The sequence below is a fragment of the Diadema antillarum genome, unplaced genomic scaffold (genome assembly GCF_040938485.1).
Source record: "Diadema antillarum isolate AM-2024a unplaced genomic scaffold, OU_Dant_1.0 seq00000420_RagTag, whole genome shotgun sequence".
NCBI lineage: Eukaryota > Metazoa > Echinodermata > Echinoidea > Diadematoida > Diadematidae > Diadema > Diadema antillarum.
Window position 1 is genome coordinate 1,199,749 of NW_027271405.1, and position 13,550 is coordinate 1,213,298.

Genomic DNA, 13,550 nt, shown 5'->3' on the forward strand with positions numbered 1-13,550 from the left:
GTTATTCTCATCTTCACTCATTAGAATACTGCATTAAAAAAAAAAAATCCTAATGCAAACTTTAAAAACTTCATATGAAATCATCAGGATTACGTCTGGGAAGTTGTTAAGGGAAATCTAAAAAATAAAAAAAAATGATAAGAGAAAAAAAAATGAGAAGCAGGAATTTGTCCACCAGTGTCACATGACAGGTTGTAGTAAGTCAGCATGATATTGTACACAGCAGCCATGAAACATGGCATCATGTGACATGTGATAGTTTAGCGTAGAAAGTTCTAACACATCAAATCATCAATGTCCAGCACATATTAAATTGTCACAGACAATCTTTTATAAGGATGTCTACAGGTGTACACTGTATATTACAACATATCAATTATCTACTGTAATGTGTGTGTGTATAACCAGTAACAAAACAATGAAAAAGGGAACTACATACAGGTATACTTAGTTTATTTAAAAAATACAGTGTAGTACATCATCTGATCTTTGTGGATATACATCAAAAGAGGATTTTAGCATTTGATTAGCACTGTTATGGCTAACTGAAAGTTTAGCATTCCATTTGCACTGTTGTGGTTACATGTACAATGTATATATCTGAAAGGTGGTTTACAATTCTAAAATATCTGTAAACCAGTACTTTAGTGCAGGATGTTTAATGTGATAAAATACATTTGTACTTCTACATGAAGTGCCCGAGTTTTACAGGATCTGTGAATTTGGTGAAATCACATACATTTTTCAATACACTTTTTTTAAGACAGTTTCTCTAAGAAACTTTGCTTTGTTTCCAGTGCTGCTATAAAAAAAAATTACACAAAAAAACACTAAACACTAGATATATTGAATTTCAGTTGATGTGTTTTATGGTTGTCTCTTTATTCAAGCAAAATTTCTCTGGATTACCAATTTAAGATAATACAATGTATAAAGTTTTGGTACCTCAAAAGTTCCCCTGAGTTTCCTTGTCTTAGTTTGTGTTTCAGGTTTAAGTACCTTTCATATAACTAACACTGTGAGACTTACTCGCCCCAAAGTACTCTCATGTCTTAGTAATCATGCAACGAATGGTTTCGTACCAGAGCAGAGCGGGCTCTGAAAAATTTGAACGAGCAGTTAGTTTGACTCGACGCGGTACCGCGACAATCAATATACACGTACATTGTATTGTACGAAACCATTATTGCATGATTACTAAGACATGAGAGCACTTTGGGGCGAGTAAGTCTCACAGTGTTAGTTATATGAAAGGTACTTTAACCTGAAACACAAACTAAGACAAGGAATCTCAGGGAAACTTTTGAGGTACCAAAACTTTATATTATCTTTAAATCATTTATCTATGCTTCATGTGTAAGTACATAGGTACATGTAGATACAGTATCCAATGCACATTTACTGTATATTACCACATTTTCTATGCAACTTTAACATTCCACTAACTTTCACACAAAGCAAGTTTTTTAAAAAAAGAAGAAATGGTGAATATTACCAGAATGCACACTACCTGCGACACACATGTGTGCAACGTAGTTTATCCCAATATAGCTTCTTGGAGCTGCAAGAGGGATTACTCTATCAAATACCAATTGTCTCAAGCAGAATAAGGGAGATTTGGCAGATCTGAAATTTGTTGTCAAGCTTCCCAAATTAACCTCATATGTCCATCTGTACAAAGTTAAATGTGCATTGTACATTATATAGTAGACCTCATGCACATATGAAATGTAATTTACAATGTATATTGAGGTACACATGCACAGCACATACAGTTGTACTGTAAGATGTATTATCAAATCTATCTTTCTACCCCTCCAGAAAGAAAAAAAAATGCAAAAGCACAATGTATTAATAACACACACGTACATGTACATGTACATGTACCGGTACCTTGTATGTATTTGTTCCTTGGACAGACAGGGGTCGCACTTAATTTTTTTTTAAACTAGCCAGGCGGACTACTTAGACGGACCAGTTACTTCAGAATTTTATGATTTTTAGCTAGTCCGAAATGATTTTGGGTGGCCAATGGCCAGCGGACCATCGCCAATTTCGAACCCTGACAGACTTTGTTGTTGCAGTTTTGGTCGCTTTTTCAACTCCAAACAAAAATGATTTAATTCACTTTTCCATCAACATTGCAAAATATTGAGTTGTTTTAGGAACCTAACAGTGATATTAACCAATTCATGATTTCACGACTATTACAGATTGCACTATCATCCTCATGTCTATCAAAACATGTTGACATTTCTTCTCACCTTGTGTTTCTCTTAGTATATTAACGATATAGATCTACAAATTGACAAAAATCATGTATTTTCAAGCTAGATTCTTCCATGATCTACAATGTACAGCTGTACACAGGTATCTTGAAGGGTTTCTCACTGATGTAATAAGATCAGATCAAAATAAAAAGTTTATAATACTAGTAAACCTGCATGTAATGTGTGGATGACTATCAATGTAACAGATGCAGAGTGGCCATACCTTTAAATTGAAACTGAATGTGACATCTTCACGAATGAATATTTATGATGAAGACATAGTGTACAGTACCTTTGCATTTCCAAACAACAAAATTTACAGTGTTAATGACCAAGTGATGAAATAGTAGACAGACTAAATATGAAGAGAAATACCAAGTGAGTTTATACTTTACCTGTCCTTATTGCCAGTGTGTATTTCTCCAGTGCCTCTGCATGCCTCCCTAGCTTGAAGAGTTCATTCCCTTCTGCTTTGATTTCCTGAGCTCGAACTTCATTTGGAAAGTACTTAAGTATAACATCACTAACTACTACATTTAAATTCAATTTTTTACACCTTCCAGTATTAGCACCATATGGAAAACAGCAGATATTGCAAGAACGTTTTGATTGATGGTCCAGACAGCTTTTACAAAATGTATGTCCACATGACAGTGTTGTTGGCTTTGATAAAAGTCCCCAACACATGGAACAGGAAAACTTTCCGAGGTCTTGCTTTTGTGTCCTCTTTCCTCCCGTCAATGATCCGGGTCTTTGGAGATTTTTCACTAGTGCATTGACAAATCCGTGAAGATTGTCGCTGCTGATATCACCCATGCGAAATGCATGAGAGTAGGCACTGATGGCTTCATTTAGCCTGCCCATGTTGGCTAGGGAATCCCCTTTCATCAGTAAAATTTCAATGTTTTGTCCCCGTTTCTCTAACACCCTGTCAAACAGGTCACTGGCAAGCTCAAAGTTTGAACACTTGAAAGCCTCCTTGGCCAAGTCCACCAGCTCCATGACTCCCAGCCTCAATCACTAACATGATGCCTTTCCATTTCGCGACAAGAATTAAAGAGGAAATCCTACACACAGAGATTCAGGTTTATCACAAACCCGCACAAATAGCAATGCAACGCAACGCGACCGGCACCGGACCGCAACCAGCGACAACCGGCGCAGACGAACCCACACCAACCTACCGCAAAAAAAAAGTGAGCGTTTGAAACACAAAAAAATATCTTACGAGTATCCAATTCACTCGCGGCTAAAGGAGAACAAATTCATAATTCGTTTATTCGATTCAATTGAGGAGTACAATCACCACTACTTATCGCAAGGCTTGTATTTGGTGGTCTGATCACGGCAAGACAGTAGATATTCAAACGACTCCACGCTGTTCTCTACGAATGGGACTACGCACACCGAGTCCTGTAGCTATACGCAGCGCAGCGATGATTACACAACGGAGACCAACCAAGACCGTCCAAGTGATAGAGCTCCCTTGGCCTGATAAATGTACTGATTTCGACCCACTTGGAGACACTATATAGCACTAGAACGAAAACTGACACGGTAATCCAACGGTTTCAGTCCGATTTTTAACAGTCACAGGTTGAAAAGCATGAAAACAGGGCACCACCGAAGAAGTAGTTCGACTGCTGTATCTCAAGCTTCAGCACAGTGACCGAATAGCCTCGCCTCAGCCGGCCGCCTGCGCTGTTGCTGTGCTATCGATGGTATGGCACACATAACATGTTACATAGTATGGTTTACGCAAAGACCGTCGATGACACTTACGTCACCTGCATCATGCCTCCTTCGATTTCAGCAATCGCGATATCAATCGGTTTGTCAAGTCGAGATGAGTCCACCATGCACCAGTAGAGTGCAATGCAACTTATGTATACAATGTGGGCATATTCCACAATAAGTCAGGGTACTTTTCAGGGATGTCTCTTTATTTTTTGTTTCCTATGTGCAGTACCCCCAATACAATCTAGACCATATTCTAGACTTACTGGTGAACTAGTTAAGGCATGGACAGATCAAAATGCAGCAAGTTGGTCTGTCCATGTTCACACACGTTCACCAACCCTACGTCAAGAAATGGTATAAAAGACAATGTTCAATAGACTTTTACGGCTGTTATTATCTTTTCTCAGCAAAATCAAACCATTCAATTGAAAAAAACAAAGTTTCAATGAGCACTCTTGACCTTCATATGTTACTGGTACACTAGAGTATGTACATAGATTTCTGTTCAGCGTTTATACACGCGCTCACCCATAATTCTTCATTTTGGCATTCATTTTAATATATTGCTTGTTTGAAGCAATTTTGGAGCAAAGTTATCTGTCATTAAAGTGTTCTAGAAGATGAACTTGTATCGGGGGGGGGGGGGGTAATGCACATTGGAAACAGAAAATAAAGAGACATCCCTGAAATCTTTTCCCATAAATTGATCAATTTTTGCTCGTTTGTTTATTCCGAATTTTTTTCTTAGGGCTTACCACTTTTATTCGTCTATTCACCAGCTATAACAATAGATGATTCATTATACAGTGTATATCAAAGGAGATTGACGAATTAAATACATAATATCATACACGTATAGGCCTATATGTAGTCACGTTATGACGCACAGTTATATCAAGTTTACGCGACAAAATCATGCGAGAGATTGGGTGAACAATACATATGTGGAGAGAATTTGGAGAATTCCTTTGCTTTCAATGTGGAACCAATAAAAAGGCAAATGTGAACACTGAAACCTATTCCAAAAAGCACAATGAAATTGATAAACGTTGCTGCAAACTGTAGATTTTTATAAGTGTAATTTGTTTTATTTCTCAAACCATTGTACTATCAGGTGGTTATTCTGCACCTCCGCGCGTTATTGATTTTTCGGGAAAAGGGGATTACATGTTAGAGGCTCAATTCGAAAAAAAAAAAAGAATATCCCGAAAAAATCGTTGAAAAGGGGGGTTGGATATTACCTCGAAATATTCTTAATTATGGAAAGTTTTCAAATCTTTCTCCAACTACAATGAAATAGGGTCCAACTGAACAGGGTTAGTTTCAACCCCATCAAAAATTCATTCATTTTGGGTAGTGCTACTTCTTTGGTGTTTGCCCTATATCCTGACTGTGCTTGCTGTGCATGCTTTGCTGCAAAGCAAGCATGCCGGGCTGCGCCTTCTTTTCGCACTTAAGATCCCCGGTATACAGGTCTGTATTCAGCAAGAGAAAGTCGATCTCTTCAAACATTCTCTTCCTTCATTTACGGGGTAATTTTGCTATCTTCCTTTCCAAAAACTTGTGACAGGGGGCACTTTTGATGGCTTCCCTTCCTGAAGCCGGTGATAGGGGGTCACAATCCTGACCGATTTCTATCCCTAAAGGGTGTATCAGATTGTGGAACAGGCATGGTAAATTTAGACCCCCTGAGTGGGGGGCGGGATTTTTCGCCAGGATAAGACGGTAAAGGTCTATAGAGCTCTAAAGATGACAGTGATAATGATGATGATAATAATAATAATTGTAATGATAATGATGATAATAATAATAATAATAATAATAATAATAATAATAATAAATAATATCAATAGGAATAATGATATCAATGATAATAAATAATAATAACAGTAATAATGATATTAACAATAATAAATGATGATAATAGTAATAATGATAATAATAACAATAACGATAATAAATCTTATATAGGGCCCTATATATCTATAATAACAATGACATAGCAAAAAAGATCTGGGGAGCATTGATTCATCAAGCGTTTTCTCAAATATTTTTTTTTTCTAAAAGATTTGCTCGCAGCCATTCGCGTTCGGATGCAAGGATAAGGAACGGTCAGATATTTTTTGCGAGGAAGACAATCTACACTAAAACGCGAGATGAAATCCTCCCCCACCCCCCCCCCCCCCCCCCCGAATTTGTCGACTTTTTTTCCCCACTTCCTAAACGTTGTAAACAGACCGGAAACAAACTTGTATTACATTTAATTTGCGCGCTTATACACCCTACGCGCGCGCTCCGCATACGCAGCGCATAAAGCAATCACGTGAATGTCATGACCATTGGCATGACCTTTATAGGCATGCATGCAGCTTCTACAGAATTCTCATCTCGGGGATAACACTAACGTTAGGTCTAACATGTTACAGAGTAGACACCTCAAGGACAAAAGCGAAAACTGGTACAACCAACATTAATGAAATAGCTACAAGCAACTCTTTTAACATCTGAGTGCAAATCCTCTGCTCATCCCGGGATTCATAAAAAGTAGGTAAGTGACGTATTCTTGGATAGGTCTAACTGTTAGTTTTTTTCTCTCGATTGATTAACATGTGTTAGTAGCCTACTAGGGCCTAACGTTTAGGCCTAGGGCCTATTCTGTGTATTCAAACGTTACTTGCTGGTATAGCATCTCATCAAAAGGGGTTCTAATGTTAGAACTTAATAGCTAGCTTAGCTGCGCAACGCGCCTTTCCCGACTCGCTATATTCCTTTCGGTTGCCTAGAAGTTCTTAGAACCTCTATCTATCAATTTATAACGAAAGTCGTGTCCGGAATCATAATGCGATTTTACACCGGAGAGGGGTGCATTTGAAAAATCGGAGTGAATAATGATTTCATAATTTTGCTGAATTCGTAATTTTCAGGACTTTGACATCTTTGTGAATAACTGGTGCTATTTTTGGCCGAAATATTATTATCCTCTGAGTCCTGAGTGAGTAAGGTTTAAATAGTCTAACTGGTTAGGCCTACGGAATTCAGAGACACGAAAAAAAATAAAATAAAAAAGCGCCCGGTGATACGATCAACTCTCCTACACAAGTAGAAAACCTAGGCCTACAACTGTACAAAATGTAGCCTACAACTTACAGTCCTCACACTACACAGTTACATTTTTAATCTCATAAACCACAATTCGATTAGACGAACGAAACTTGTGTTGTAGACCATTGATCTATTTTGTTACAAAGGGATCTTGGTAAATTTACTTAGTATAGTTTTGGTTGAGATCTAATTTCAGGTTTCTAACATTTTTTGGGTGAGATAATGAGAATCTTCTCATGAAATATGAAAGAGCATGTAATTCTATGAGGAATTCAACGTTTCTATTTGATGAAAATTGGTTTTGAAATGGCTGAGATATAAAGCGATTCTAATATTTACGATCGCTTTGTTTTACTTTGTTTTTGGATGTTTAAGTCATTCCAAACCCAATTTTAATCAAATAAAAAGAAAAAAAAACAACAACAACGTTGGAGTTTAAACAAATTGAAATAGGCCTAGGTCTACCTCTCCCCAAAGCCAACATTGCATTCTCTCTATTCAACTCTATTATAATTTGTACTATAGTAGAGGTTCTATAGGGGCCTATACCTTACTTAAATTACGGAATATTGGCCTGGGGGAATTGCTCAAAACCTAAAATTGATTCGTTTTTTTTTTAAATTCAGAAAGAGGACTTGCATATTCTATAATTTATAAAATTAAATCGTGCACATTTTTGGGATCATACAAATGAATATTGTTTGTTTCCAGTAAATTACTGAAAGGTTCTGATTTGTATTTGTATCACGTTGGAATTTTAGGTATAAGTTGAGCATTGGCAATCTTCCTATTTTATTTTCTTCAATGTTTGTTAAAAACAGTGAAACCCATAATTACCCTTTACAATACACAGTGGATCATTATTATCACTTTTCTCCCGTTCGTACAGTTTTAGTACTTTTTACTCTTATCCCTTTAGACAATTACTTCGACCGGCCCTTCTTTCTTGAATGAGTTAGATTCTGTTCGCTTGCAGTCAAGTTCTTTGAGTTCCTTTAAAAATCTAACATAAAAGCCAATTTGTAAAAATCAGGATTTTTTATTACTTGTCGCGATCAATTGATATAACTGTGCTTATTCGCAATGATGCCTCGCTCGGGTGATTACATTTGCTTGACTACATTTGCTTGACCAATATTGCAATCTTATGTATAGCATCGAAACTTTGAGTTTTATCATAAACATTATAAACCATTTTGTACATTCCGTAGATTTTATTGTAATCTCGACAGGTTTAATTTTGCATGTGTTTCGTCATCTTTCGTAATTAGCCCGTTGTATTAAACTCTTATATTATTACTTTGGAACCTACATCCTAATTGCTTTTTAGTAGGTTCCTCATATTACACATCATTATATTACATGTCCTTATACATTGTGAAATTATGTCTAAATTGACTGTTGTGTTAAACATATTTTACTTCGAAATCAAATGGAATTTTAAAGAATGTGAAATGTGGAATATGGAACATGAATAGAAAATAAATAAACTTTGAATTCCTCTTAAAATGGTATGCTCTGTACTATATCAGAAGCTTTCTTGGTATCTCGCAAAAAGTTAAAAGCCTAATTCTCATCTCCACCAATACTGTACCATCCCTTTAACATATTACCCTACCAAACCTATTAATTAACAAAGAAAAATTATAAGAAAAGAACTGGGATATTTTAAATATGGTTTGTTCGTTCGTTGTTAGTTGTCCGTGTGCAAAATAACTCAAAAAGTAGTTGACGGATTTGGATGAAACTTGCAGGAAAGGTTTAGAATGATACAAGTAACAGATGATTAAATTTTGGTAGTGATCCGACAATTTGGGGGAATTTATAAAGGATTTTTGATATTTTGGCAGGTATACATAGGGTCAATGAACTTGGAAGTTCAGGCTGCGCGTATTTGAGGTTTGCATGCGCGCACTAAAGTACGTGTATGCTCTAGTTTCTGCACGCTATAGGGCGAGGCGCGCCGTGCGGCTGACGGTTTATGACGTAACAAAGGCTTCTACAGGGTGTCTCGAAAAAAAAAACAACTATACACTTTTGAAATGGCTGCCAAATAAGAAACATGATTCTGATGGAAAAGGTTTATATGTATGGATAGCTTATGGACTCAACTTTTATATGACACCAAAAAGTCTACAAATAATTCATACTTGAATGAGTACTGCTCACTTTTGTAAAGGGTAGGAAAATTAGGCTGCGCAGGAATTAGCCTTTTAAATTTGCGACATGTGAGTCCGTTGGAGCTTACAAAATTGAAGTTGATATGGTAAATTCATGATCAATTGCAATCAGATTGGGTTTGCTGAGTGAATCTTATGGTTTATTAAACCAAACTTTTATGCATGAGTGAAACCCAGTTGCATTTATTTTATTGTAGCATTGCAAATTTCCCTGGTAGACTCAATGGTGTGTTCATATGAGTCAGGATGAGGTGATGGTACATGTTGCAATTTTCATGTTACACACTCTTTACATCTGTGACTTGAATGAAAACCTTCACCCCACATTGCATTTATTTTCAGCTACTGGCTACTTATTATTCAGGTTACCCATTGACCTAAAGAATAAATAGCTGACATTTTTGACATTCTTTCTTTTCTCTTTTTTTTTGACAATCCATCAATGTTACATGAACCCTACCTGGGTATTAAGTAAATCAATGAGAATGATGTTCAATGTGGGGTGGAGGATTTTATTCAAATCAGTAAAAGTTAAAAAATCTAAACAGTGTGTAACCAGTGGTAACAGTGTGTCACTTGATCATGATACATTAAGAATAAATTAAGAGCTGTAAGTTGTTACTCAGCCCTCATTCATCTTGGGGTCTTAGACTGACAACCAAATATGGAGAGGCCTCAGTTCACACCGCAGCAGCGTTCTTTTATGGTAAAAGAATACCACCTTGGTGTCATATGAAAGATGAAACCGTAATAATTATTGTAACTATCCTTACAAATGAATCTTTGCCCACAGATTGCAATTGATCATGAATTCATCATATCATGGACCTACGTGTCCCTGATCGTATCAACCTCAGTTTTGTGAGCTCCAACAGACTCACCTCTCGCAAAATTGGAAGGCTAATTCCTAATTTTCATACCCTTTACAAAAGTGAGCAGTGCTCATCTATAAGAAGCATGAAATATTTTCAGACTCTTTGGTGTCATTTGAGAGTTTAGTCCATAAGCTATCCATACATGTAGACCTTTCCGTCAGAATTGTATATCTTTTTGCTCGGCGGGCATTTCAGAAGTGTATAGTTTTTTGGGTTTTTTTGAGACACACGGTATTAATCACTGCCCCTAGGTATACTGGGAAATCGGGCGACTTTCAGCACATGCTATAATTATAAGCAAGTGAGTACGTATAGCACATGCTAAATAAGTACGTATTGGTGGAAATCACTGATATCTCTAATGGAAGAACAAGATCAGTGGTGGAAATGAGCTGCGTGCTTGGCGGAGGTCTGCGCTCTCAGAGTGCTTCTCTAGTTTCATTTTGTCCACTGCATGTACGAACGCAAGATCTCCATTTTTTTAAATGACATATAGATCTAAGACACACTTATACATATTTTAACCTCACACACACACACACACACACACACACACACACACACACACACACCACACACACAATCATTATGTCACTTCAGTTCTGACCGATGGGATAGGCTGTGGATGGAGGAATAAAGCTATTGACCAAGTCGACGATTTGTGTTATTGTTTTCTTTTATAGGCTGCGACAAAGTCACAAATGACGTAATCATTAAATTTTGTGTGTACTTTTCATCCGTTGCAAAAGCGTATTCGTTGTGTAAAACCGGTCACAAATCGGAGCACACCGTAAATACTGGAAGTCCTCGGGCGTTGTAGTGCGTTTTTTTTATTGTACAACGTATGACCTTGTCTGACTCATAGCCTTAAATTTGTTAATGAAGGATAACGGAGAAGAATAGTTTGTGTATCAATTGGTTCGTCACAAGGCTTCACAATCGTAGCGCACCTACATTTTACCAAACTGCAAGCGACAAAAATCCCAGAGTTTGATAAGTTATGGTTCAAGGCAGTGTTCCTTTTTATCGGTACTACATTTCCTTTTCTGGCCGACAGAGAGAGAGAGAGAGCGAGAGAAAAGACACTTAAAGCTTGTTTTATGTAAACACAAACATACGCGCGCATATATGTAAACATACATAATTATATGAAATGTTTGATCGCAAAAACGAGTTACATGTATCTCTATTCTTAAGATGAAATAGTGATTAAATCTGCTAAAAGACAAAAAAGAATAATAAGAAAATATGGGATATCTTTAAGCATAACTCCAATATACCTTGTTATGTTACAAGTGAGGCATCACTTTAAAGGTTTTACAATACTTTATCTGATGGTGGACTTTAAAATGTTTAAAAGTGATGCTTAGCCCATTTTGCGATGATACTCTTTAGACTCTCAGTATGTGAGTGTGTGTATATATACGATCTGTCCTCATACATGCAGCTGCTATGAGACACTTTACGAAACTTTATGTAGATTATTTGACAATATTGGTTACACAACGTCAAGCATATAAAATAAGGATCATTTCAGACCTGCAGCACAATGCCCCTTATAGGACATGACTGGTCAGCTTAAAAATAAAGCAAAAAACAAAAACAAAAACAAAAACTATGTCGAACTTCATTCGTGACATAAACCACAGGGGCGAATATTTTGTATCAGATATAAGATTAAAATTATATCATCTTCAGTTCCAGCTGAGAGATGGCGATATGTCTCCGACCTTAGAATTTAAATGTTTACGTCACGAGGATGATGATTTATACGCCCGAATGAATCACCAAGGACTTAGTCCAATAATGATTCAGCCAAGGGTGCCAGGCTTGTATAATCTTCAAGAATCATAGTATGTAACAAGCATTTTAGTAGTTAGTCTTTTCTGAAATAACCACGCTGTTATCTGCTGTTTATGTGACGTGTGACCATTGTGTTTAAAGCGAGAATCCCAAGAATCCATACAAGAGTGTGTGAGTGCGGTATTATACTATACTGTAGAACCCGCGGTATAGAGCCTACTCATTTTTTTTTTCTTCACTGTCTGAATGAACATGAATTAACAACCCGAAAATTGGCTACGTACGAGATGGAAGAATGCATTATTACATATCTTATTCACGTAATAAGCTATAGTTCACAGTTGCAATTTGAGCACTTGTAACTATATGGTGTCCGAAAAACTGCATATATTATCTTTATGAAAACTGTGTCATAGTATTCATGTCCTAACCGGTTAGTACGGTATGGACGAGGTGTATTTCGGAATGTAGTAGTGAATGTATTCTTTTCGACCAAATTACCGAATTATCAAATTATGCAGCACTTACAAAAATGTTCATATGAATTACCGATTTCTGCTTTGCTATTTTCGACCGCCCTTCTAATAATTAAAAAAAAAAGAAGTCTATGGTTCTGATGAGTTCATTGGAAACTGAACTGGCTTATAGGTCTACACATCAGCGACCGTAAATCTCTAACACAGTTTGTTGATGAGTGGTCGTACTTCCTTTTTATACGAATGTGAGGAATTGTAGATCTAACAAAAGAGTGAGGTCCCACCGAGATTTGAACTCGGATCGCGAGATTCAGAGTCTCGAGTGCTAACCATTACACCATGGGACCGCTGCCGAGTGCAGCAGGGTTTCGTAAGAACCCGACCGTATGACCTGCGTACACATAATACGTACACGCACACACAAACACACAGACAATGTGATACGCACATAATTGTAATGATAATGCACGCGATTAGCGCATTTTAGGCTACATCAAAAATCTATCTTGATACAGGTTGATGAGGTACGTATTCACTTTTTGTACTACAGTGTACTAAGAACTCGAGGGAAGCCTAACATTGGAAAATACAGTAAATGCTTTCCACTGCTTATCGATCCTGTCAGCTGAATTCACGAGGACGTGGGGGGGGGGGGTAGACTCATGTCCGTAATCATCACAGCTCTTTTATAAATGACCTGTTAAAAGTACGAGGACTTCCACTGGATTACGTGATTCTGTGCCCTATGTAATGTTTACGACACAAAGAGTATAGAAGCGCACTCCTTTCCTATGGTTTATGACCTCCTATGCCGATCTGTCATTTTGTTGTGTAGGAGTAGCCTACTGCTTACTCTCTGTTTGCGGAGTGCGTCGTTGAGCACACGCAGCGCACTGCGTGCGCTTCTATACTCATCGGTACTCTGTGCGTTGTAGAACGACATACAGGGCGCACTGGCAGGTTCATCGTTGAATTCCAGCGAAGTGGAATTACCCCACCAACGTCTACGGTCATGTATTTTCCTTCGAGTACAAATCTTTGAACATAGTACATTGCATTAGGTTTTCACTGCTATTTCAAATCGATTAGGATTTTTTTTTTTCG

The 13,550-nt window shown here is 37.2% G+C and overlaps 1 protein-coding gene and 1 non-coding gene across 2 annotated transcripts in view; both read right to left on the reverse strand.

Annotated features, from left to right (window-relative positions):
• Positions 1-3,437, reverse strand: part of LOC139732406 (LON peptidase N-terminal domain and RING finger protein 1-like) — a 28,798-nt gene extending 25,361 nt beyond the window's left edge. The window contains exon 1 of the mRNA XM_071643270.1: positions 2,666-3,437. Within this exon, the coding sequence (XP_071499371.1) occupies positions 2,666-3,272 (607 nt within the window). The 5' untranslated portion in view covers positions 3,273-3,437. The remainder of the gene's footprint in view (positions 1-2,665) is intronic.
• A 9,284-nt stretch (positions 3,438-12,721) lies between these two features.
• Trnaq-cug (transfer RNA glutamine (anticodon CUG)) lies at positions 12,722-12,793 on the reverse strand. The gene has a single exon. It is a non-coding gene; the product is annotated as a tRNA-Gln (tRNA).
• Between the last annotated feature and the right edge of the window lie 757 nt (positions 12,794-13,550).